The sequence below is a fragment of the Salminus brasiliensis genome, chromosome 2 (genome assembly GCF_030463535.1).
Source record: "Salminus brasiliensis chromosome 2, fSalBra1.hap2, whole genome shotgun sequence".
Classification (NCBI taxonomy): Eukaryota; Metazoa; Chordata; class Actinopteri; order Characiformes; family Bryconidae; genus Salminus; species Salminus brasiliensis.
The window spans coordinates 51,318,528-51,345,116 of NC_132879.1; the positions used below are offsets into that span (position 1 = coordinate 51,318,528).

Sequence of the window (26,589 nt, forward strand, 5' to 3'; positions counted from 1 at the left end):
TTCAGATGCTTCCTGGGGTTGCTTAAATGTTTTTTTTGTGCCAGTATTGATGTTTGAAACATGCTGTGTATCTACTAATACTAATGTGATACCAGTACCACTGTGGCCATTAATATTGTATTCCAACAAAAATCTGTGCACTCACCAGTTTCATTGAGAAGGTCCTCTAATGTAAGTGATAATTTGTGCTGCAATGCTTGGAGCATTCTTCTCTTTGTGTCATTAAATATAGAAAACCGTGTAGACTGCAGTTGTGCACAGGCTGCATAAAGCTGAGCACGTTTTGCTGTCTGGAGAGAGGTCCAGATTGAGCTAAGCATTAGGGCTACACATATTAAATAGATGAGGTTAAAAACAGCTATAGAGAACAGCCTCAGGTTCATTCGGAAACGTCTCGGGCGAATGCTCCTGGAATGCAAAATTTCCAACATTAAGACACTTTATGAGGAGTTATGCTCCACCTTTGTCAGCAGTGTCATCTCCTCATTGACAAATCTCCATAGTGCTTCAAGGTCAACTTCTGAAAACACATTGTGCTCAACACAATGTTGCTGGATGCACCTGTGGTTGCACCTGTGCTATATTTTCTTTCACCTTTTTTATTTTTGCAAAGAAGGCTGATCCCCCACCCCCTTCCTTCTTGTCTTTGTGAAGAATACTGCTTTCTTTGGGGTGATCTCTGTGTCAGCAAATGTTTGCAGTGTCCTCGTGCTGTCGACCTCTTGTAAAGCTTATTTCCAGTGAAGAAAAACACTTGATATGGTTTAAACACGGACCTGCAGCAGGTTGACCTGAAGCTCTTGTTGGTTGGACTACGGGGATACCTCGATTCATCTACTACCCACAGAACACCGAAATAAATATTACAGTGTTGCTGGTCAGGACGCTGGTCGGACACAGTAAACACTTCGCTCATTTGCATGTCGCATCCCTCATCTTTCCTTGCAAAGGCCACATATTACAATAAAGCCTATTGTGCAGCCCCAGTTACTGCATGCTCTCAGGCTGTTGCAGCAAACTCTCACACCGCTGAAGTGGGGTTAGAGTGTTAAGCCCCGAGTTGGACGAGAAGATGTCGTGCTCGTTTGTAAAAGCGCTCATTAAGTCTTCAGTTGCTCAGCACAGACTTATGAGGTCCCATTTCAAAAGAGGACATTTCAGTGGCTTTGAGGAGGCAAATGGAGAGTGTGCTCTATTAGGAGCCGCCTTTAGTCTCGCAAGATCAGAGGCACTTGAGGTGTGGATTCAGCGTCTGCACAGTGTCTCTTAGACCCTGATAGCCCTCTGTCTCGGCAACACTTGTTACCATAGAGCACTCACTGTGTACAAAAGGGCTTCTCCCGGTGAAGATTTTAATGGGCCGGCGGCACCGGACTCTTTACCTCCTTATCCTCTTGGTCTCATTAGGTAGCCCCACATCGCCTTCGGTCCCCCTACTCCCAAGCCCGCGTCCTTGCTAGTGCTCCTCAAGGGCCCTTGTGGATGCAGGTTTTCTTTAGTAGGCTTGTTTTTGTTCTCACTCTGTTGATGTCAACAGCAAGTTTGTCTCGTCCTTTGAAAGGGAGCTGGCATTTATCAAAATGATGAACGCTTTCGCTGTTGGAAATTAGGACACTCGCGCTCTTAGCCTCAGTGAAGGGACTGATTTACCTAAACTGCTGTAGCCGTGTGAGCTGATAAAGTAACTAGGAAGGAAATTGTGGAAACAGAACATTGGCGATATCATACCCCCATGTCCAAATTTTTGTGGACACCCCTTCTAGTAAATGCATTCGGCTACTTTAAGTTCAATTGCTGACAGATCTGCAAATGCACACACACACTCAGCTCGTCTAGTCCCTGTAGAGAACTACTGCCAATATATTAAGACACTCTGGAGCAGATCAACATGAATCTACTGACACCATGCCTAATGCCAGCAGTGCCGTTGAGCTGTGAAGCAGTGGAACTGTGTTCTCTGGAATGATGGTTGATGCTCCATCCAGTAGTTTTGGGGTGAGGGATGACGTAGATGAGGTGGGGTGGTGATCATTCAATTTTCTGACCTTACTAATGGTCTTGTCACTGAATGCAATCACATCCTCAGCCTTCCCTGGACAGTATAGACAGTTACTCCAAACTCTTTTTTTAATGCCATTGATTTAAGAAGAAACAATGAATGCGCAGGTTTCCCAATACTTTTGTCTATATCATGAATTCGTTAGTTCAAGTTCAAGTTTCAAGTTTCAGGTTTATTTGTCATTTGCACAACATGTCAGGACATTGAACATGTATGCATTGAAATGCTTGTGGTGAGGCTCAGGTTGATACACTACAGGAGGACAAAACTTTATACATACTAAACATATTAAAATAAAGTTAGATATGAAAATTATATTAAATAAATACAAAATACACACAGAATATACACAAAATACAGAATATACAAAGACAGGAGGGATCTGTAGAAATTCTCTGATAAATTCTTGAGAAAATCAAACCACCTTCTTGAAGGAATTAATGAAGACAAAATGAGGGAGAAAGCAAGACTGTTCACTCAAATAGTAACAGAATGAAAAACAAAGACAGACGTACGTACCGTGAATATACATCAGTATATCAATATCGTAAAATTAAACATTGAGTTGTGATGCCTTTAAATGTGAGGCTGGCATAGAGGAGTAACAAGAGCCTTCGTTTGATTAGTCTGTGAAGCACACATCTTGGACACTGACATCTTGGCAGCTGAGCTTGCTCATTTGAACCCATCAATAATCTGAGCTGTAAGACCCATGTGACTCATTGCAGAAAGACAATGTGTAGAAGACACAACTACACAGCTGAACACACCTCACAAAAAATGCTTATTTTTTGGCTCTTATTTCTATTTGAGGAACAAATCAAACCTGGATAATGGTCCTGAATGCCACAGCCTGATCGATCCATGAAGGTTTAGCAGTTCAGAGGAGATTGGAGCTGTAAAAATGAAAAAAGGGGGTTTAAAAACATGTGATGATGCGTCAAGGTGAAAGTCTGATTACAGGTTACGCCAAATGTTAAAACTCAAGTCAAGGTAGTCTGATATTTATGGAGCCTATGTGAAGGAGAGGTGGAAATTCAGGTCGAGACAGTAAAAATTCTTCGCAGGATTTTGTTCCAACTGCCTGAGCAGCTCCTGTACTGATTTGAGCTAACTAGAGCCGGCCAGGCAGTTGGAACAAATCCTGGTGAGCATTTCCACTTTCTAGACTTCCTGAACCTTTCCATCTCTGATGTGAAAACAGAAGCTTGATCAGGTGAAGAGACTGGTTAGATACAGCCTGGAGCTGGTGATGTTCATCACTGTTGTGATACATTACAGTATATTATGTGACAGTATGCTCATATTTAGGCCTGATGAACTAAACGCCCCGTTATTAAGAGAGCATAGTTATTTATAAAAAGGCTGTCATGGCTGGTTGTTTTTTGTCTGTTCTAACATTAGATGTATGGTGAGACTATGCTCATTTCACAATCAGGCAGATTACATTACATTACATAACATTGTGCCAAAATTTCATGAAAAATGAAAGGACCAATAGAAATGCTTCAAAATTACTTGCAATTAGGGCTGCACAACATATCGCTTCATCATCGTTATTGCAGTGTGCACATACACAATGGTTGTGCAATGTCCTTGTTCAATATTATTGCCTAATGCACGATATCATATTATTTGGTGGAAATTCCTGTATTTTTTGATATCGCAGAACAGCAATCGCAATGTCAGTTTTTTTTTTTTCAATATCGTGCAGCCCTAATATATAAAATCTTTTTACACAGACTTCCATTTCAGAATTAAATAGTTTGCATAACAGTGTTGATATGGATGCAGTGTGTGTATAGAATCTGAATCATTTTGAATGAAGGTCAGGTCCACACAAACTGCACATCATACATTACAATGTGTGAGACAAATTAGACCTTCTTCAAATAACCTTATCAGGCCTATATATCATATAAAAAATAACATGCAAAGAAAGTTCCAGAAGCTCCAGAGTTTTTGTTTCGGAGCTGGTCGGAGGCTGTATTATTTGTTCCCCGCGGCTCGTCATATGATTCCTGCCCCCGGAGACTCCCCAGTCGGGCTGTGAGCTGCAGCGGCCTCTGCATCGCCACAAGGTGAACTATTCCCCGCCGCGCGTTATTATTAATAACTGTCAGCCAGAGGGGGTCACCCACGACAACTCCTTGAAAAGAACCCAGGGCGAGGCAAGTAGGCCGCAGCTGGGCGCCTTGTAAAACAATACCCCCCCATGCCCCCCTCCCCCCTTCCTACTTCCCCAGAGAATCAATGCTTAAGGCAGGAATAATGCATGGGGGTGATTGGGGACTAGAGCACGGCCATGTTTGCGGTCGTGAAAAATTAAGATGTCACTACCTGGCGCTGTTAAGCATACCTTTAGCCAGAGCACGGAAGTTATCTGTTAGAGCGGAGCGGGGCAAGGGGAGTGGTTTTTTTTTTCCCCACCCTCATCAACCTTTCTTTTTTCCACACCTTCCCCCGTTCCCTCATCCAGGTTTAGGGTTCCGACAGTGCCTTTAAATTGAAACGGATGCAGAACATTAAGTAAAAACTGTGTGGAGCTTCTGCTGATCAGTACCAATATCGATGGTGTGGGATATCCGGAAGTTACGGTGGGCACTAAAGAAAATTCCAATGAATTGCTCGTAAGATGGATGAACTTTCTAATGGATCCCCTTTTAGATCTTGGTGTGTCAGTGGTCAAAATGATTGGAAATAAGTGTTGCCACAACCCTGCCTCCAGCAGCTCGACCACTTCTTAAAGCGCATTAAAATAAATGTTACTGCTGATGTGTGGTGGTAGTGGCGTGCATGGGTGCTGGGGGGTAGGGAGGGGTTGGTCGGGGGGCTAGTGACAGCAATTTATTCATGCTAACCTCCCCTCCCGTGTACTTTCTCTTTGAATGCATTACAAATCCTGCTTTAATTTTCTCTGCGGTACCACATAGACATCCAGCTACATCACTCCAATCTCTCCAAATGAAATTGGTTTCGGAGGGGTCAGAGTTCGGTGAGTTGGTCTGTGTTATGATTTCCATCTAATCTGGGAGAGGAATATAAAAGCCTAATCCTCCCTACCTTTCCCAGCCACTGTTGCATTCTCATGCCCAGCTAGGGAAGCCATAGAAAGGTGGCGGGGTGGACGGATGCAGTTTTTCTCCCCCTATTTGTTTTGTGGATTTATGGGAAGCGAAATGTCGGACGGCTCTGACTGCGCCATGCGTGGACAGACTCCATGAGTCTGAGGCTAGATTAAATGTCAACTTTGACCCTGCTGCTGATCAGAAAGGGCCACCCAGGGGCTGGAGATGGGGTTGATTTGGTCCAGAGGAGGAAACGGAGCGCCTGTGGATTTATTGCTGCAGACTGTTGCTGTTGCACTGAATTCCCTCACTACCCCATTTTTCATCATAGGCCTTTAATGGAAGGCAAATGTCCACCATGAATTCCTTTTTTTCGTAATTGCAATTTAATGTTTAAAAAAGAGAAAGAAATCAATTCTCACCCAGACATTTTGTTTTATTTTATTTTTTTGCTCTGTTCCCCACCTCTTGTCTATAATTTCTCTGAAGTATATTTTTAAGGATAAAGAGATTTTTGAATCACTGTTTGATTCTGACTTGGTCAATATTTCTCACCCATTATTAAAATACATAACTTTAAGCAAAGTAAAAAAAACTATACAGTTGATATGAGGGCAAGAGTGAGTCACAATGAATTTGCAAGGTCTTGTGCACGGGTATTATTATTATTATGGATTCTTGGTACCTCAGGTAAAGCTGCTGTAGCTAGGCTGACTGGCATCATGCTAGCAGTGGAACACACTGCCTTATGCCACAGCTACCTGCTGAGTGCAATATTATCTTTTATCATCCCAGAAGTGGAAGAAACTGTTTGCCGGCAGCTTGCTGTTCCTTGTTGTTTTTGCTGTATTGATTTCTGCCATTATGGGTTTTTTACCCCCTGTTATGTAGTGATACAATTCTCTGAGGTTTGATTTGTATTGACAGAGCAAAGGCTCTGAACAAGAGCAACGCTCTTAAGGTTATTCATTAGCTCTTCACGTACTGGACCTGCTACTAGCTTCAGTCCGTAACACACCCGACCTGTTGGCACTGCCTGTTTATATATTAGACATGCATCTGCAATGGCTTGATTCTAATTCTCTTTGCTGGCTGTAGTAGTGCTTTGATTTTTTTTATCAGTATTTGTTTTCGTCAGGTTATGTCACGTGTGTTAAGGCAAACTCTTGCTGGCTTACATGATGTATGATTGTATTGTATAAGTATAAGCCAAGTCTTCATTTTTTTCCCCGATGTACATTAATTTGCAGAAACTGCAGCAAGTTAATGAGGAAATTAAATCAAGCACCTGCTGACTGGACTCAGAGGGGTGATCATTTTTGCTCTCTGACAGACTAAATTTAACTTTCACCGGCAGACATTCTCGCCAATTCCTTTTTCTTGCCCTCCAAACCATTTGATATCCTTGCTCCTCAGAGATTAACCTTTACGCCCTTAATAAATGGACTATATTGACATCAAAGGGACAGGGAAGATGGCGCATGGCCTTCTGGGAAGGGGTCCCGGGGCTTCCTAAAAGAGCTAGGCCCCAGCTCTCTTACATGAAGAGTAGTAATCTGGGCTGGCCGTATGGAAATTACACTCTTCTTTGTCTTTTTAATTAAACTTGAGCGTAGTTTGGAGGCTATTTGACCTTTCCCGGCCCCTCTTTGTGAGGATTGCTGCAGGTCATTTCCATGCATATATTACCACCGGTCTGCCCGTCGCTTCTTCTGGCCTGACCATGATCTGCCAGGCTTTCCACATTAAGTCTGAGGTGTGGTTGAAGAATACCGGGCAGGTTCTTATCTACAGTCATTGAAGAATCATGGAGAGGATCAAGAGCATACTTTTAAAGAGGCCTCATTTTCAGCGTGGGATGAGGGAACGAATATTTGCCCACTCACATTTTCTCATTGTGGTATCAGGTTTCACTGGTTTTACCACAGAGTACAAAAACAGGCTTTTCTTTTCTTTTCAGAGACTCTGTATCTTCACATTTCTGAGTTTTAGGCGCTCTGTAAAGAGGACACCTTCAGAGCATGTGGAGTTACCACTGTGTTATGAAAAAAAGAAGAAAACTGAATCGCATTTGTCCTGTCTTTGAGATTACTTACCTCCCAGATCCATGCTGTGTTACAGCTCCAACTGCAGCGGTCCTGCAGGCCGCACATGCTAATTGAAAATCAGGCACTGTGTTTTTGCAGGTCTGGTGTACCCTGTCCCAGCTGCGCTGGTGGTGGAGATGGTGGTAGGGGTATTGGGGGGGGAGGGGGTGTGTGGGGATGAGGTGCCGTCGCATACTTGGCTGGCATCTCTCCTCTGCCGGCATGCGAGAGTGTGATAACCAGCCTTGCCGTTTGACACACACAGATATGCAAGCCCCCCGCCGCCCCCAGAGCTTTGGCAGACACCGATCGGCTTTTGTTTCTGGGCTCGGCGCTTTGGAAGCCCACCGCCATCTTGGCTTGAGACACACCGCAGCCATTCGAAAAGGCTCACAGCTCAGCCTCCAACCTGCCGACGCAATCCTTCCAACCCTGCTCGCCCCTCACCTGCGATAAAGCAACACGCGCAACCCAGGAAACAAGACGGGAATGGATCCCCTGCCACGAGAGAGAAGGCGGGAGGCTCTGCTTCTTCGCGGCAGGGTTCTGTTTTAAGAAATCCAGCATAAATTTGGTTGCGGTGCAACAAAAACATAATTGTTGATGCAGGATCAAAAGCGGATGCCTCAGATTCATTTGGCCTGTTCAAGATGCTCAGGGGGTGTCTGCTGCAGTGCTCACAAAGGAGAGACACTGTTCGGAGGTTTGTGGAAAAGCACAAACTCTGTCTTGCTGCCTTCTAGCTTCTGATTTCCTCCATTGCTGTGTGAGAGTGGGTAAGACTATGAGCTCTCCATTACATCAGGAACACACTGCACTCTAGGGAGAAACATTCTGCCTTCTGCAGATCTGTGGCTGTGCAAGTTCAACAGGGCTCATCCAGGTTCATGGGAGTGTGAGAAGCACATTCTTTAACAATATGTAAAGCCTTAACTTTTGCTATTCTCCAACAAGTTAAGCAAAAACACAGAAACATGTTCGAGTCAAATATTATTATTTCAGTACCATGACTTCAGGCTCTTTCTCACATACAGATTTCTAGACGCCGATCTCACCTCCACACCTCGTCTCATACGCCCGCTATAGGCTTCTCCAATATTATGCATGCGTTAGCCAGGTGCAGCCCCCAGCACTAACGAAGACCACTCTGAAATTCTGAACCCATCAGCCTGCCTACCGTTCTGTCTGTGACTGGCAGCTTGGCAGACTTCAGCTATCGGTGCGGCTAGCCGACAATTAGCCTAGAGTACGCAAGGGAAAGGAGGCCGGCCTCAACCCCTAGCCCCGCCCACTGTGTAACGAGCCTTTTACAGAGATGGAATGGGGGTAGATGGAAAAGCAAAGGCCACAGCTCTTCTTGTTGATATGGTTGAAGGGGAGGGTGGTTGTGGAGAAACCTCCAGATGGTGATTGGGACATGTCAAGCCCATTTACGAGAGCTTGATTTGGATAGGGAGCACAGGCTCCCCTCCCCCTCCCCCCCAGACCTAAACCCCTGAGTGACTTCTCAATTAGTGTGCGGCCTAGCGGAACTGCGAGACACCTCTGAATGCTCCATGGCCCCCTCTGCTTCTGCAAGCAGCGTCCGCAAGGGTCCGCAGAAGCTGAGGGTTATTTCGCCGTGGATACAGCATCAGTACACATGCTCATATTGAGCCCAGCAGACCGCAGCTCGGGCTGGCTGTGAAGGTGGAAGCAGGAGCCTGATTTTGACCACAGTGGCAGCAGGTTACTACCAGTTCAGATCCCTCGAATTTTGACACCTTTCCAACTAGAGCTGGACGAAATCTCATTGGTTATACATTATCGCAATACTGGCTTTTGCATTACTGATATTGCAGGATGCAATGTACTATGAAATTGAGCCTCTTGACCAATCACTGTTCTCTATAAAAAATGGTCAAACTAATCTTGTCTGCCTCATCACATTATTGGTTCACCGATGCAGTTGTGTGATATTGCAAGACATATCAGAATCGTCGCATAATGTTTTTAATGTAAATCTTTCACTGGTGGTAAAATCTGAACCTTACCCAGCAGGCACTGGACATCAGTTTGACAGCAGAAAGACAGCAAACTCTTAACATTTAGTTAAAAAAAAAACAGCATAGTACAGACTAGGGGTGCAACAACTAAAATTGACAGAAATTTGTTGCCAACAATTTGAATAATCGATAAGTTGCTGATGTCATCAAGTGTGTTGCTCACACTAGAGTCAGTGCAAATAAGGAGACCAGTCACTGGTTGAAATACTGGTTGAGTTTACAGGTAAAGCCTTGCCCTTCAACAAAGAGAGCCAGTCACATTGCTGGTTATGGATAAAGTCCTGCCTTTCAGTCACTAATACAAACAAAGCAAAGCGGTGAAGTATTTTTGAATCTGAAAGCTAAAATTACTCTTTGTCTCCCTTTTTTATTTTTTGCTGATCCGACAATTATGGAAAAACTGATCAAGATAGTTTTGTTATATATTATTGTCTGGTACTTTCTCGATTTTTAATTTTTGACAAAAAAAAAAGATATTGAAGGTTCTATTTATGTCATGTTAACAGGAAAGCTCATTAAAACAACCTCAAGCTAAATTCAAAAACAATAAGCTACATAAAAGCCACTTGTATGTACAAGTTATTTGGTAATTGATCGATTCATAATCTGAATATTGGACTATTTGTTCCAATAATTGACAGACTATTCGACTATTAATAGTCCTTTGTTGCAGCCCTAGTACAGATGTTAAATTCTTGTTAAAACCCAGTGTTGGGTTGACATCAGTCGCCAACATTTGACAGAGGTTGTATTTTGGTTACTTGACATCAGGAATTAAACCAGCAACATATCAACACTAACAGAGGTTAGAATTTCACGTTGTGAGGACGTTAACTTTATGACGTTTAGCAGATGTTGGATGTTGCTCTGTGTACCTCTGGCGTTGGCATGTGATATTTGGAAGACGTTGGATTGTGGTTACTGTCGTCAGAATTCTGCGCCCAACTGACGTCAGCTGACGTGAGTTTTGGTGAGCTGACGCCGGGACTTACATTTAACCAGATAACAACGTCTGTCTGGTTGAATGTACCAGCTGGGTTAGTCACCATCGTTTTCTATACAAACCAAACTAAATGCAGGAAACGAGCAGAAGATAAATAGCATAAGAGAGCCAAATGATCCCATCTTTCTCAGTGATGTTGGGATCCGAACCTCAGTCACTGCTGTATTCTGTACATCCTGTGTGGCAGGCTGTACATGAAAGAAAGGGAGGATTTTCTTTTCTCTCAAATTGCATAAGTGCGCTCCGTCTAGGCCAGTCACTCGACTGTACTTGTGTAAAATGAGATGTAAATGCAGCCATTTTAACAGCCTGATTTATTCATGAGCGAACCAAAAGAGAGAGGAATGCAAATGAGCCTCTCTGGCTTTGCCCTTGGCCCGGGCACAGCCACAAACAAGCCCGTCTCACTGAAGGAATTAACAGCTTTATTACCTTACCTGACAATATGCCCCGCACTTGACAGCTGCCTTCACTTCCTGTGCGAATGCTGATGTCATCAGCTCTTGTTGTTGTGTTGTCTTTGTTTTTGTGTGCGTGTGTGTGCGCGCGTGCGTGTGTGTGTGTGTGTGTGTACGTATGTATGTGTTGCTTTTTTTGCCTCTTCCGTCAGACTGATGCAGTTGCAAGACCTTAGGAGACTCAGAAGTAATGAAATGTGTGAGTGAGCGATCAGTATTATCCCGCTTACACACTCCCTGTTAAGCCTGCTCTCGTGTGCGATGTATTACAGTGGAGAGGTGTGTGTGGGGGTAGTGCTGTAGAACTGTAAGTAATCAATGCAGTCCTAAAATCACACCCAGCCTCTTCATTAAATGCCTATCTGAGCATGGGGAAATAAGGGCATGGGATTAATCCAGCTGTCTGTGCGTATGTGCGTGCCTGCGAGCGTGCGTGCGCGCGCGAGAGCGAGCGAGTGTGAGTGAGTGAGAGAGAGAGAGAGAGAGAGAGAGAGAGAGGGAGATGAGGAGGCAGTCGCTGTTGGTGCTGCCGCAGCATTGATTGTGCTGAATCTCCGCCACTTTTCCATACACTTTTAATCTCTCTGAAATGCTAAAGAGGCAATCAAAGGGAATCGCCCCAGCGTGGGTGTGGGTGTGTGTGTGTGTGTCAAAGTATGTCAGGTCTGGTGATTTCTCAGTCCAGCTCCTCTGCATTGGGGCTGTACACCCTGATCAATCTCTCTCTCTCTCTCTCTCTCTCTCTCTCTCTCTCTGTCTCTCTCTCTCACACACACACACATGCAAGCTTCCCCCAGCCATGAAAGCCTAGCCTCAGAGGGAGTACAGCTGCTGTGGGCTAGGGCTAGGCTAACTCTCTACTATCTATCGTAGCTTTGTCAACAGTTTCTGTAAATAAGAGGACTAACCTGACCAAAGGGGTGGGCAATTTCACAAATATGGAAGGCCTGCACTCTTAAAAACACAAAAGGTGCTACAAAAGGTTTTAAGGTGAGCGATGCCATAGAAGAAGCACTCTATGCATCTGTTATAGCGATGCATAGAGAGCGTGGGTAAAAAACCTTAACATCAAGATAATGTTTTTAAGCTTTTAAAATGCTCTATATTCTCACACATCTCTTTTGCAGAAATGGATTTTGCTTCTGTGGCGTTGCTCTAAAAGAACCTTTTGTAGGACCTTTATTGTGTTCCATGTGTTTTCAAGCAGGACAATATGTTTCACAGTATGTCGTTCGTGTAATCAGACTGAATGCACCAGAAAATCAGTTGTTCCTCATCTATACGTGACGTGTCTCGCTTTCGCCACCCCTGAGTAATAGTTTACATTCGCGCATAAGCAATCCACAGCAATTCATTCAAGAGCTGTTTGTCTTTGTTCCCGGTTAGGTTTCGGTGCCGAAAGAAGCCCCTTTCATGAGAGAAAAAGGTATGCCATAATGAAACAGTTAAGGCTTTTTCTTCCCCAGTCAAAGTTATCGCTGCGCTGGCCATGCATACACTCACAGCTCCAGATATTTGGATTTGATCAGGCCTGGGGCTTTTGTGTGTTCTCATTAAAATAATTGGCTGCTCTTGGTCCATTCATTAGAGACTCCTCTATTGTTAGGCATGGGTAGCGAGATCATTTGCCCTGATTCTTTCCTCCCTACCACACATCGGAATAATAAAGAGACATCACACCCGGCGAAGTGGAGGTGCCGCTCTCCGTAACACATTACTGTGATACCCATATGTCCCTGGCACAAAGCAGCAGAAGCTTTTGATACGGAGAGGGGGGTGTGGATAATTAATTTGATTTTCAGACGAAAGGGGGGGGGGGTGGGGAGGGGAAAAAAGCGTATTGATCATGAGTTCATTTGGCTTTATCTTTATTCGACTAATTACTTTTAGTCTGAAGAACATTAAGGTGGATTTTCATTTCAGCAGACAGTGGGAATTCTTGAGGAAAAAAAAGAGTCCCAATCTGTATTTTATCAGTGATTAAAACATTTCAATCATTATGTCTACAAAAAAACACCCCTCAAGCTGAATGCGGGGAGCCATTTAGAATTCCATCTAATTAAAAACCTACATTAAGTATTTCTTAATTCTCTTACTCGTGATATGAAAAGGGAGGCAAGTTAATCAGGTGGGTTTTTGAAGTCATTTTTGCAGATTGGATCTGAAAAAAGTGCAGCTGTTGAAGTTCAATATAGCTTCTCTTCTCGAGGGTAGCATGAACGTCTGATCATACACATTTTAGAGGAGTTTGGAGCCTGATCTGATCTCTGACTGTTTTGAAGGCAGACGTTCCTCCTTTTTTTTTCGAACCAGAACACAGCGACACTCTTCAGTACAAAACAGTCTGAGCTTAAACCTAATTGAGATGGGCAGATTTGTCTGTTTTGACAGTTGGCCTGAAGACAAAAGAGTGAATTTTTAGAACGTGTCGCCATACAGCTTGGTAACAGCACTGGAGTATGGAGAAACACACCACTGCACAGGGGCGGAATCAGCCTATTTGAGCGGCCTGAGAAATTTAAAGTAAGCTGAATATTAAGGGTGAAAGATGACTTTCGGAATCAAGTTCAGACGTGAACTTTGTAAAAGTGTGTGTTACTTGGACCTGTATTAGTGATTCGGGATCTTTATTGAAGGCTAACCTGTTTGTTGTTTTTTTGTACCAGCTTCTCATTTGCACATTTTCCATGGGCATTTCACGCAAAACCTTACACACAGCCATCCAGCATTACACATACATTGTTCTTTAAATAAAATGCAAGTCCCCTTACCACAGAAAAAGTCTAAAAAGCCGTAGCACAAAGAAACGTGACATTCCTGCTAGCCTCTGTTTTGCGTTTTAATGGGATGACATGGAGATGTTAAAAGCTTTGAAGGCGTCTGGTAATTGCTATGTTGTGATTGGGAAAAAAAGCTTGCCCACCATTAACCTCTCCACACTAAAATTCACTTCACATGTCTGGCAATTACCTCGCCAATAATGCCCATTCTTGCAAATGTGTGCGTTCTTGACTTCCTGTAATTAAATTGGGCTTTTCACATGTAATCTGGAAATGCGGGGAGGTCAGAACGGGCACCTGTAATCACCATCAATCGAATCTGATGTAGAGGTGCAAATACTTAATCCTCTGTTTTTCTTCCGTGCTAAATTGTCGTTACGGAAGGGTCAGGGTTTCAGTCGATGGGTCAAGGGTAGGACGGCGTAGGAGCGTATTGTTTTCTCTTTCTAGTCCTTGTCAGGTTCTAATGAAACGGAGTCTTTGTAGTGAGTGGATGAATAGATGATCTGTTTGTCCTGATGGATGGATGGATGTTTTAGCATGCATGCTGAAAAGAGAAAAGGCTTCTTATTTGAATGGAATTCATCTCTCGAGAGGTTATTTTTTTCCCCCAGTTAGAAGTTTGGGAGGTTACAAGGTTAAAAGTTGCTCTTTGGAAAATGAAAAACGTTTCGGAGCGTTCAGAAACACTCGGAAGTGTTTGATCCCCGGGACTGTCAGTCACTGTATTCAAACCTGCGCTGCTAAACACTGTTTGAGCACATATCTGAGGCATGAGAAATAATGTGAGAAGAATCCATTTGATGCGTTGACATCAACACTACACCCCATGCGTGCAGCAAGTCTACATTTTGACTCAGATGTCACAAACAATGCCTGCTATTTCCATTACGGAGCCCTCCACTGCAGCAGTGTCCCTGTCCATCATTTCCTTTCCATTTGGGAAGCTAAAGATCACCCTACTGGTATTTCCATTTGAACTAAACGGTTTCAAGATCAGTCAACTGGACGCATTATGTTTTTGGATGGTCCCCTCCAGTTGAGATTAGCTTAATTAACTGTGAAGAGCACTGACTCGTGGGACCGCGTGTGTTTGGTGCAGATAATTGCAGGGCTAGCGTGGCGCACCCTGGCGCCCAGCTTGCGACTGCAGGTGGGTTGGCACTGAGAAGTGCCTATCGAAGTGCACATCTGGGCCCTGCGGGGGTTGAAAACTTTCATTACACCCTCTTCAAAATGCCCTCCGAATCCCCGCACACCACTGCCAAATTTCCGAGCCGAAAGGCCTTCCAAGCTTTTGGATGGTTGTATTTTGCGAGGGCATAATTATTATTTTTTTCCCCCTCTTTGTTTCTCGCCGATTTGCAGTTAAAAGAGTCCCAAAAAAGGGAAGCTTGTACAGTGCCTTTTTCCATTCTGTTTGACTTCCCTGATTCCTCTGCAGGCAATTTAAGCCACCATCTTATCAGAGTTTTGTTCGTCTGTGTTAAAATGCAGTCATTTTCTAAACTGTTCTCTCCTTACAAGACTGTTTACAATTAATTACCTCGTAGAGGCAAACAGATGCTGTAACCTTTTGCTGTCGGGAAGCAATGGACTTTTTCAGGCTCTGGTCCAGGCTCTGGCCACAGATTTTTTCTGTTGGTGCAACTGTTTGGTCACACAGGTTGAACGAGCTTTACAGAATGCTGAGGAAAACTTAGGGCTGCAATTATCGAACGTTTATTTGCGGTTTTCCAATAGTTTACTTAGTGTTATGTTACATGTGTGACTTCTCTGTGAGAATTAGAAACACTTAATAAATGTTAGATTTTTAGAAATGGGTGTAAATAAGTTAATAAATAGTAGCAACTATAGTTTATAGAGATTCTTCATGCTATGATAACCATCTCAGAAAATATCATAGTATCATAGTATTTCACAATTCTTCCTCTTGTTGTTATTCTTCTCCTGCTGATTTGACCTTAATGGAATAAAAACAGGGTTTTTTTTCCTACAGTAAATCAACATATATGCAATGTCTCCTTTTTGAAAATAAATAAATATGATTACTCCATTGATTGGGTTTTAAAACTCTGGAAGGTACCACAAATCCCACAAATTGCAAATGTACACAGTACAATTACCATCCATTTTCATACCGTGGTATACCTAACAACAGTATACTGCCGCAACCATAGGATCAAGTGCACAAACTTGATACATGAACATGTAATTATATACTGAATAATTATTATGAATGCTCAATCAAGAATCCTCCTCCGTCGAGCAGGCCTGAACAGTTTGCTGGCTCTGTTAGAACAGCCGTGTACGCTTTTAAGCCTTTCAGCTCTATACCACAGCTGCTGTATACTGCTGTATACCAGAGCACCACGCAATGATCACCGCAATCTGAGTGATCTTCCTGGTCCTACAGCTCTGAACAGCTAGCCATCCAGCATATGGCAATCGTTTATTCGTAGTAATAAATGCATAATAAAACCGAGAGTGTGATGCTAACTACCACTCCAGAGCTTTTGGACTGCACCTGGAGTTACCACTGATCCCACATGCTGTGTCAAATTAGACTCCAAAGGGTCTGGAGTTGGCAACTGCTGTACAACTGGAGATACACTAGCAGTAAGCTTACTTAATAAAGGAAATGTGTGGACATGTTTCACATAGTTTTATTAAATATATTAATTGTTAAATCGATCATATACGTAGCCTTAGACTCATTGATTAAGTTTCCAGTTTGAAATGCTGTGTTGAGTTAGAAATGACCACAAAGTACCACAACAGAGCATACCATGTTGCAGCACAGACTAAATTCTTCCAGTCTCACAGCAGTTGAAGCTACGAAGAAACATGGGCGTTGTTTGGAGGGAGCATGGGTAAATGAATGACTCTTTCTGTGTCTGTTTCAAATATTAGATCTCATGCCTGGCTTACTGAATTCATCTGCTGCTCTAGTATCCCAGTGTCCAAGATGTCTAGGACAGAGATAGAGAGTAGAAGGGTTGGAGGGAAAGGACGTGAAGCTTAATGAGTGAGGGATGGTCATGAGATGCTCATAAGTCTGAAACATGTGCGCAGTCTTTCTGGGCGATTAGCTCAGATCCCTGACTTAGCCTGAGCAGACTGACAGTTGGGTGGAAAGTCTGCTCTGTCCGTACGGCAGCGAGAGAGAGAGAGCGAAGGAGAGAGAGTGAGAGAGAGCGGGGGCCCATAATTCATCATTAGGATATCAGAGTCCAGGTGCAGATTAGAACTGATCCAGCCAGCAGCCAGGCAAGACAGGGCACTCAAGGAGGAAAATCTTATCCCACGGACAATTCCCAGGTCATGCCCGGCCTAATTGAAATAATTTTGCCCCAAGAGTTGTTTAATCTTTGGAAATCGCACATGCGGGAGGCTGTAAATTGAAGAAAGCACACGTCTGATCACATCTGCCAGTTCTATCCAACCTCCATCTTGCAGCAAACAGCACACCCTCCTCCTCCTCCCTTTGGCTTCGCTCTTTTAGATCCTCCAACCCCTCTCCAGCAGGCGGACCATCGCCGCTACCCCCTCTCCACCGAACGCTGGCGTTTAAAAGCTTACGCCAGCGCAGGGCTGCGGATGCTAAGGCTGCTGCATGCTAGCGCAGGGGCGCCTGCTGCTCGAGACGCAACAAATCATTTGTCTGTTATTAACCCTGAGCCTGTAATTATGCAGATTGCCATAGATTTTCCCTGGGTGCCGGGAAGTGAGATCCAGGGGTTGCTCTCAGCGTGGCAGGCGGACGAGGGAACGGCCGTGCATTACTGAACTTGCCACATTCATCATGTTGACTGATGGCACGGGGAGCCGGTCCCCGGGTCCCGGTGGTTAATGTAGTGGGTAATTAACTGTCATTTGCCTGGTAATAGGCCGATGATCAATGGTTTGTGAGGAAACAAATTCTAATTCGGCAGCTGATGAATGCACGCCGAGGCCGGAGCAATTGAAGTGGCGGGGGTGGCTGAGGGGAAGGGGAGGAAGCCGAGAGAGAGAGGGGGTCGCTGTCAGAATTTCAAATGGCTCTGGAGGTGGCGGTGTTATCAGTCTTTCTTTTTTTCACTTTAAAGAAAAAAAAATTATTAATGATTAGCCCTGAAAGAAAGTAACGCTTAATTTGTTGCCCTTGATGTTCAGAGAATACCCAAACAGACAAACGGCGAAAACCACAGGGCCGATGAACTCGGATAAAGATGTTTCGGGTCATGATATGTCTCTGGAACCAGTTTATCTCTTTCAGATCATTTTTTTCGCTTTGTTTTTTTTTCCGTATCTCATTTGATAGCTCATGATAATGATGAAAGTCTCTTGTTTGAGTTTGACAGCGAGTAAATTACATGAATTTTGTAGCTTAGTGAGCATGTTAAGGTGACACTGTTTATGCGCTTTCCAACGGGGCGCTGTCTAATGATTACAGGCCAGCTGAGTGCCTGGATTTTTCACTCGTGCGACCACTGGGCTAAAGCCTTGTGGAATAATTTAATTGGTGTCTGTTTTTCTCTCATCAAATAGGTACCATTCAGCCATGAGGCGCCGCTGTGCACTTCCAAAGCTTTTTTTTTTTTGGTCTCCAATAAGGTGCTGCTGATTGCGCATTCTCTTTCAAATTCGAAGCGTGAGCCTCCATGAATTTTAATTTCGTGTTGCCTCTACAGCCTTTTTAAATATACATGCTATTTTGTCAAACCTTGAGTTGGAGGGGATTTGATTTCCTCTGTAACAGGCTTCCTACACAGTTCCTGACCTGACTCAGAACTTAACCAAGCCCGGTCTGGACTGAACGCACTGAAAAAGGAGGGGGATGTTTGTGTATCGTATCGCCTTTGTCACCCACTGTTTATCGGAGCATTTAAAGCCAGGATTAAAGATGCTAGAGGCTGGTCGGTTTTGCACTCTGAACTGGTAGGCCTTTTAGAGACCACATTTGGAGAACATGTGCCTTTTGAATTCATTACTAGCCAAGCACGCTTAATTTGCCGCCTCCCCTGAGAGCCATTAGCGTCTGTGGCATCAAACTGGCGGAGCAGGGAAAGACAAGTGGCAGGTAGGCCTCCATCCATCTCCCCCTCCTCCCTCCACTCCTGCATGGCGTAGGCACGAGCTTTGCTCGGGAGACGTGCATATTTGCTCCGTCGCCAACATCTGTAATAACTGCAGTTCCCTCCCATTTTATATCACACGACCCTATCTCTACTGTATGATGTATGAAGAGATGTGCTATAAGTGCTTGTGACGTGCAGGTCAGCGCTAGGTTGTGGTCCTGAGAGTAACACATCTACCCCCCGACCTGCTTCGGTATTCACTTGAACAGCATCGCCACATTTCTTTGATCGGCTTCCATAAAATTTTGTCGTACTTTTTTTTAGGGAGTCTCCTGACCCAATCTGAAATTCCAGTGGAACCCACGCACTGTGACACTGACATGAATTATTCCTCTCAGCCATAGCAGCCATCTTTGAATCAGTAGGTTTAAGTAACTGACAACTTACACTACATTTTGAATTATAGAGCAAACAAGTGAAGAAGAGGCTGAGTTTCTGAGAGGCGTCAGGACTCAAGTGTCTCCTCCTTTATTTATAAGCCGAAAGTCTAGCCTTTTTGAAACTCTTGAAATAGTTGAGTGTGTGGAAATTGTGACTTGAAGTAAAGTTGTCAGGCTCTGAAAGCAGAGTCAAGCCAAAATCAGTAGCCAAGAGTACTTTGTGCTTGAAGAAGAGTTGAAGAAGTATATCCCCAGAAGAACTGCAGCCTACACCGAGATGTTCTGGTGATTGATCCTAGAGCAGCTAAAGAAGGAAAAACTTCCCTTTGGACTTTCATAGCTTTCAAGGTCGATTCCTTGCATTTTCTTTGTGCATTTGCGGTTTGTGTTCCTATAGGACAACATAAATATTAATATACGATACATCTTTCCACTTAGTTGTCTGTGATTTCTGGAAAGCAGTTTTCGGGGCTTTTTGTTTGACAGTTTTCTGCTTCAATCACACGGCGTATGTGCCATATATAACCAGGGCATGTACATATTAAGACATGCATGCTTGCCAAACATCCACAATGTCAGTAATAAGCACCTCCAGACAGAATACACTAATCAGCAATCACTAACAATTTTTAAATGGCTTTCTGATAAAAAATCAACCTAATATGTAGAGAAGTGCGGGTAAGATAAGATAAGATAATCCTTTATTAGTCCCACAGTGGGGACATTCTCAGTGTCACAGCAGAAAGGGATAGCAAAACACCCAGTTACAAAAAAATGTAGATAAATAATTTACACTATATACACAATATAAATAAGAAGTAAAAAAGTAATAACAATATTATTTACAGATTATTGCACATGTGTGGGGGGGTATTTTTTACCATTAGCTTTTTACCATTAGAATCCTAAATGCACCGTATATTTGAATAACTACATGAGTATAGACGAGTGGTTTTTCTTCAAAGCCAGGTAAGTGTTGCTTAGGTATTTATGAGGAATGAACACAGGTACTGGATTACAGGTGCAGATGTTGGAATAATGAAGTCGCTGAGTGTTAGGGGTGGGCAATATGACAATATTTTATCGAAATCATGAAAAATTATTATCATAATAGAAATGAGAGTATCATGGATATCGTAAGCGCTTAAAGAACACATAGCCACTGCACGTACCATTGCAGCAGAGTTTGAATATAAGATCACTGTACTTAGTATGAGAGAGTATTTGAATAGCAGGTGGTAAGAATCTCGCTACTGGTGCATTTTGTCTGCATGTCAGTACACTGCGATAAATATCGTGCATTGTGAAATTGTCTTTAAATGTCTTGACATAATATTTTTACACCCACCCCTACTGAGTGTGTTTACATGCACTCAATTATCCAATCATAATCCCATTGCTGCAGTTATCTGATTATTCCTGTGGTCATGTAAACAGCATACTCCGATTTCTAAGACCAGACAAAGGCCGATGAAGAGAGCTGGATTTTAGCTCAGTTATCGGAATTCCCATCGCATGTATACCCTTAGCCCGAGGCAAAGTTAACCAGGTTGGACAGAGTGTTTAAAAAAAAAAGCATCCCTGCGGTAATATTGAAAGAAAAGCTGTAAGAAGGGCAGCATTGCATGTTATTAGAACCTGGAAAAAACGAAGATCCATATTTGCGAAGATCCATACGGTGGATCCATGTTTACAAAAAGCCGCTGTAGTAGGTTGGAGGTTAACGTCACGTCATTCTGTGAGGTCAATGGCTGGTTGCAGAGTAGAAATCCGATTATTGCCTGACTCAACTAAATCCAGAGTTGTCCCATTATCTGATTACCCAAGTGCGTGTAAACGCGTTGATCGGATTACTGACAAAATCTGCAGTTTTTGTCAGTAATCTGATTTTCTGCCGTTATCAGATTATTAAACGCATGTAAATACACTCACTGTTTGGGTGTCAGTTATGATGCTCTAATGGTACCCACAGCTTGTTTTAGCAGTTCTATCAAATCTGTCCGTTTTTGGCTCAGTTTTGTTTGATAGAATGAAGCATGTTTTAACGTGTTTGTGTTGCCTTGGACGTGTTTGATGAATCAGGCATTGCACGGTTGTAATTAGGCTAACTATTCCGGCCTGTGTTAGCTAGAGACAGAAACAATGAAAAGCCCTGTGCCTCAGTGTTCCTTTCACAAGCTAATGTATTAGCATATCTTCCACTGAAGACAGCGAGTCATCTGCATCTACTGCTGATCTGGCTTGCTCTGATGTTAGTGAGAGCTTGTTAGCTCATCCAAGGTAGTTCCCTTTACTCTCTTTAAAGATCTACAGGTACAGGAATCAGGTCAGCGATCTAAGGATTCCTCTTGGCTATTTTGGAAAAACAAGATGTTCTCAAATTTAAACCTCTGCAAACGTTTCATTCGTGCTACTCACTTTTTTTTAGCATGCTAGCACCAGTGTTTTGCCATTGTGATATGTTAGTATTATGGGAAAACGTAGCCTAGAAAGATATATAGTCATAATAAACAGCCCTAAAATCTATATGCATATTCATTTTTCTGATTACACATCAAGACACTGATATGTTATAGTGGTTGGTGTGGTGCAACAGATAACACCACTACCTGCCAGTGAGCTACTACACCATGTGGGAGACTGGGGTTTAATTCCCGGTCTGGGTGACTGTGCTGCGCTACACCAATAAGAGTCCTTGGGCAAGACTCCTTACACTACATTGGCCCACCTCTGTAGTACGAGTGACCTTGTAAGTCGTTCTGGATAAGAGAGTCAGCTAAATGCCATAAATGTAAATATGTTGTTGTCATTTCTCAGTTAAGTGCATGAGAAAAGGCTCCTTCCGACATATGGCTTTTACCTTCATCAGGCTTTAGGACAAGTTTTCTAGTTGCGAATGTGTGATCTACAGCATTATAACACAGTGGTAGGAACCCCTGAATGGTACCAGTGTACCATCAAGGTGAAATATCATGTATGAATGAATGGGGCATATATAACTTTGTAGCAATAAATGACGACTGTGGACATTCAAGCACATCGATTTCTTAAAAGTACTGAGATGAGTCCTCTGTCAAAACTCTTCAGTCTACTGCCTACTTTCAGCATTTTCAGTCTGCTCAAATGTATATACACATCACACTCATGGAGCCTTTTCACGAATTTGATATCATTCATGTTGAGTTCTTGTAGCTAAGTGTATTAAAAGTGAAGAACTGGTTTGAGAAGGTAGATCTATTCAGCTCTTGATATGTGCCTTCGCACCTGCTGCCTCCTCATCATCGGTATATTATAGTATATAATGGTCAGGGTACTGGTATTCTAGTTTGTTAGTAGCTTTTCATATGTCCCATAAGTCTTTAACCTTTCGTATCACGTAGCTGCAGTGATACTGAATTACTGAATAATATATTGTTTCAGCATCTCCCCGCAATGTGTACATGCATAATAGTCACATCGCAGGGCATGTAAGGTCACGTGAGGCAGGTTAAATAAAACCTACAATGTTTGATCAAACTTACAACATTTCTGCTGCCCAATATTATTAATTTCACTCCAATCTTGGAAACATTTATTAGCGTTATTAATATCATGATTAAATTCTGGTATAATCTGGTGAAAACGTATGTATTTTCTTACATTTTGCTATACATATATACAATAACTTAGTGGTCAGTTTTTTAATATTGTGCTGCATTAAATGTTTATTACATTAATGTAATACATTTTGTAGGATTCTGTGTTTTACTCCTTAACAAGACTCCATATGTGGTCAAGCCGAATCACAGCAGGCAAATAAGTACAGGTTTATGTGCCACTCATTGGCACATGCAGCACCTTGTGTATTTGCAGTCCAGGCCCACTGTATCCAAAGCGACTTACAAGGTTACTCGTATTACAGAGGTGGGCCGGTGTAGTGTTAGGAGTCTTACCCAAGGACTCTTATTAGCACAGCATAGTCACCCAGACCGGGAATCGAACCTCAGTCTTCCACATGGTGTGGTAGCTCACTGGCATATAGTGGTGTTATCTGTTGCACCACACCAACCACTAGGCATTTTCCCATTTGCTCACAGCAAAATTGTGTGACAGGCCTATTCAAAGGTGTGGGCCACTTTACATTTAAGAGATGGGAAGTTGAAGCACTCAGATTGCAAGAGCGGCAAAAATGCAATGCTATTTTGATTCGAGCTGACAAAAAAATAAAAAATAAAAAAAAGCATCAGGCATCACTTTTTCATATGGGCATCGTCTATCATTCATCAGGTGAAACCCGAAATGTTTTCTCTGCCTAAAACAAATCAGCTTTTCACTCCAACAACATTTTTCATGCAGTCTTGTTTCTGTAACCTTTCATAGTCTGCCCTTCTCCTTTTCCATTTTAATTCATCATAATCATACATGAGTGCATCTCTTTCCTTACATGGCTGTCATACTTTATAGCATCATCAATCTTTTGTGTCCCTTCGTATTCCTGTTTAGATGCTTTAGATCAATTGCAAGTCTTTGTAAGAGAAAAAAAAAACAATTTAATCTACTTCACGCTGAGGCCTTCTGGCATTTGCTCAAAAAAGGGAGAGGGACAAGAGATAACACACATGTATTTAAATTTAGACAACTCAAGAGGAAAGGCATAATTCTTTTAATTATATCAGCACTAAACCAATGGCTGAAACCTCATTTGCTCTCTCCCAGTTAGCCTTCGTTGTCTGAAGGTGTGTTGACAGTAACCCTTAATACTGTAGGTATTCATAAGAGCACAATCTGTCTACCCCTTTTTCTTTTCTTTTTTTTTTTTTTTTTCGCCTGTGGGGAACATGCTTTCTGAAGGTTAATAAACAACCCTGCATATCCCGGGCCCTGAGATCATTTATCAGATTGCGATCTCTTACAGACTCGGAGAGTGGCATGCAGTTTTATCATTTTAACAACGACGGCTAAAAGTGCCTGGAGAAGTCTGCCTAATAGGTTATTTTGTTATATGATTTTGTTATCAGATCTCTCTCTCTCTCTCTCTCTCTCGCTCCCTTCCTCTCTCTCTCTTTCCCTCTTTCTTGCCCCCTTTACTCAGGCTAGGTCGTGGTGGAGTAACAGCCATGAATCCCTAATGAATCCTCCCTCTCTCTCTCTCTCTCTCTCTCTCTCTCTCTCTCTCTCTCTCTCTCTCTAATGTCCCGCAAGCAGCCTCTAAAATAATAGGATCTTCCCTGGGCTGAGTCTCAGCTGCTTGGCCTCCGCGTTGCTAACCTTGTCTAGCCCGTGTTAGCGGCACTAGTCATCTCCGTGATATTTCCATTGTACTTGACCTGTCCATCATACCCTCAGGGCACCTTCTAAGTCCATATTATTATGATTGTTTAACCCATCTGGCTGAGCTGTATTGACGAGCCACAGGGAGAGGAAGCTTTCGCGAGGGCAGTAGGGAAGTAACCCTGTGCAATCCGTTGCATTCCACTACATTTCCGTTATTGATCTTCGGCTATCGAGGGACGATCTTCGGAAAGGCTTGAACCTTTGTTTGTTTTGGCAGGTTATTTGGCGTGACGGGGAACTGCGCGGCCTGCAGCAAGCTCATCCCAGCCTTCGAGATGGTCATGAGGGCCAAGGAGAACGTCTATCACCTCGACTGCTTCGCCTGCCAGCTCTGTAACCAGAGGTAAGCACTGCCAATCTGCCTCCCTCCAACTTGTTGTGGGAGCCATTGAAGTTATGATCAGAGCCACTGTGTTTGCTGACATATCCGTCAAACCCGAAACTCTGGGCTGCATGCGTTTATGAATGCGCGCATGAGGAAGTGAAGACTCACTCTGGTCTAGGTGACGCTTGTCAGTAATCCTTTCACACATTCCTCATCATTATGATTACTCGCAATCATCATCATAAGCAGCCATCACACAAACTAGGCCATGTTCTGACTGTCATAGCCCACACATATTAGTCAAGAAACGGAATCCTTGATGCACTCAGTGAAACCGCTCCCTCCGTTAGATTCATACGCCCTGCGTGTACATCATGTTCGAAAGTATTCCACCGAGATGTCTAAAACTGGCAAGCACTCCCGAGATGCGCACTGCCGCTTCTGTGTTTTAAGTAAATTCGGATTTGTGACTGAACAAGGAATGCAGTATTTCAAATTATCGCACACGCTAGATTTTTCTCATTGCCTGATCTGTTTTGTTCCATCCCTCCATATACGGAGTAAATTGCACTGTCAGTCGTCTTTCGCCATGAGAGAAAACGGCCATTTGTCATCTCGCCACGGATAACTGTGGTAAGGCGAGGTCAGTGTAGCATCCAGCCCCTCTACACTTGGAAGAAACCTTGAGCATGGACAGTTGAGCAGATATCTCTTTCTGTTTCTCTTTCACACACACACACACACCAGCCGTGAGAGCTGTGCACATCAGCGGGGCAGATTGCAGGCTCTGGTTACGCACAATTAGCACCGGGTTATTGTCTTGCCACTTCACTTGACTGCGCGAGACACGCTCACCTAATGCAAGAAGTCAGCTAATCTTCATCAGCGAGGGCCCAGCCTGGGTCCACTGGCCTGCTTGGCATTAAAACCCATTTAGACGCGGGCAAATCTTTCTTTTTACATTAGGCCAGCCGATCAACTGTTTAATAAAATCGACGTCAGTCCTAGGCGTTCTCTGCTGAGGCCTCGCCTGCCCATCACAATTCCACCCGCCCTCACGACAAGATTTATGGCATGGTGTTGGCGCTAATTGCTGTTGTTGCTCACCCTGAGGCTTTACTTTTTCTGTAGTTTCTTGACACTTTGAAGCAGGGCTGTTTATAAGCTGGTTTAAGGAAGGTTATAATATCTTTAATGTAATGATCAAATGATCAGATTTTCCAATAATAATAATAATAATAATAATAATAATAATACACCCAAAGGTGCTTCACATCAGCAAAACACAAAATAAAAATTTTATTAAAAAAAAACAACCAAACCAAAGTTTCTTAGCATGCATGGGAAAAGCAGCATAGACCAAACCCCAATTACCTAACTGGCCCACATAAGACCTGATCACAAAGCACCCCAAAGACCGTAATGGAAGGGCTCCAGGCAGCGATGCAGAGACATCGCCAGCCAAGACAAAGGGTCACAAAATCATCCACGCCACGAAGCAGAGTCACTCTGACACCAAAAGATCTACACTGAGGTAAAGAGCTACTGCAAAGGGTCAGTTTCAACTATTGGAATAAGAATAAACATGCAAATGAAAGAACATCCAACCCTCAGAACTGGGCGAAAACAATTGGAAAAAAATTATATCAGGATATACAAAGAATTTTTTTACGATATATGATATTTATCACAATATTTCGTGATGTAGACAAAATGCACCAACAGCGTACATTTTTTTAGAACTTCCAAATCCTCTCCCATACTGAGCACCATGATTTTTACTCAAAATATGCTGCACTCCATTCAATTAAATATAACTGATTACACTCTTTGTTATGAAATGTGCAGATAATCAGTGATCTTTAAGCACTGACGACATCCCCGATAAACTCATAAAAGCGTGTTGTGTATCACGATAACGAAATTAATATAAAATATTGTCATTGTATTG

At 43.1% G+C, this 26,589-nt stretch overlaps 1 protein-coding gene across 6 annotated transcripts in view; it reads left to right on the forward strand.

The window, feature by feature from the left end:
• The window catches only part of lmo3 (LIM domain only 3), a 50,644-nt gene that overhangs the window by 15,251 nt on the left and 8,804 nt on the right, over window positions 1-26,589 (forward strand). For all 6 annotated transcript variants that reach the window (XM_072673095.1, XM_072673096.1, XM_072673094.1 and 3 more), the window contains exon 3: window positions 24,531-24,656. In XM_072673095.1, coding sequence (XP_072529196.1) covers window positions 24,531-24,656 — 126 coding nt within the window. The remainder of the gene's footprint in view (window positions 1-24,530; window positions 24,657-26,589) is intronic.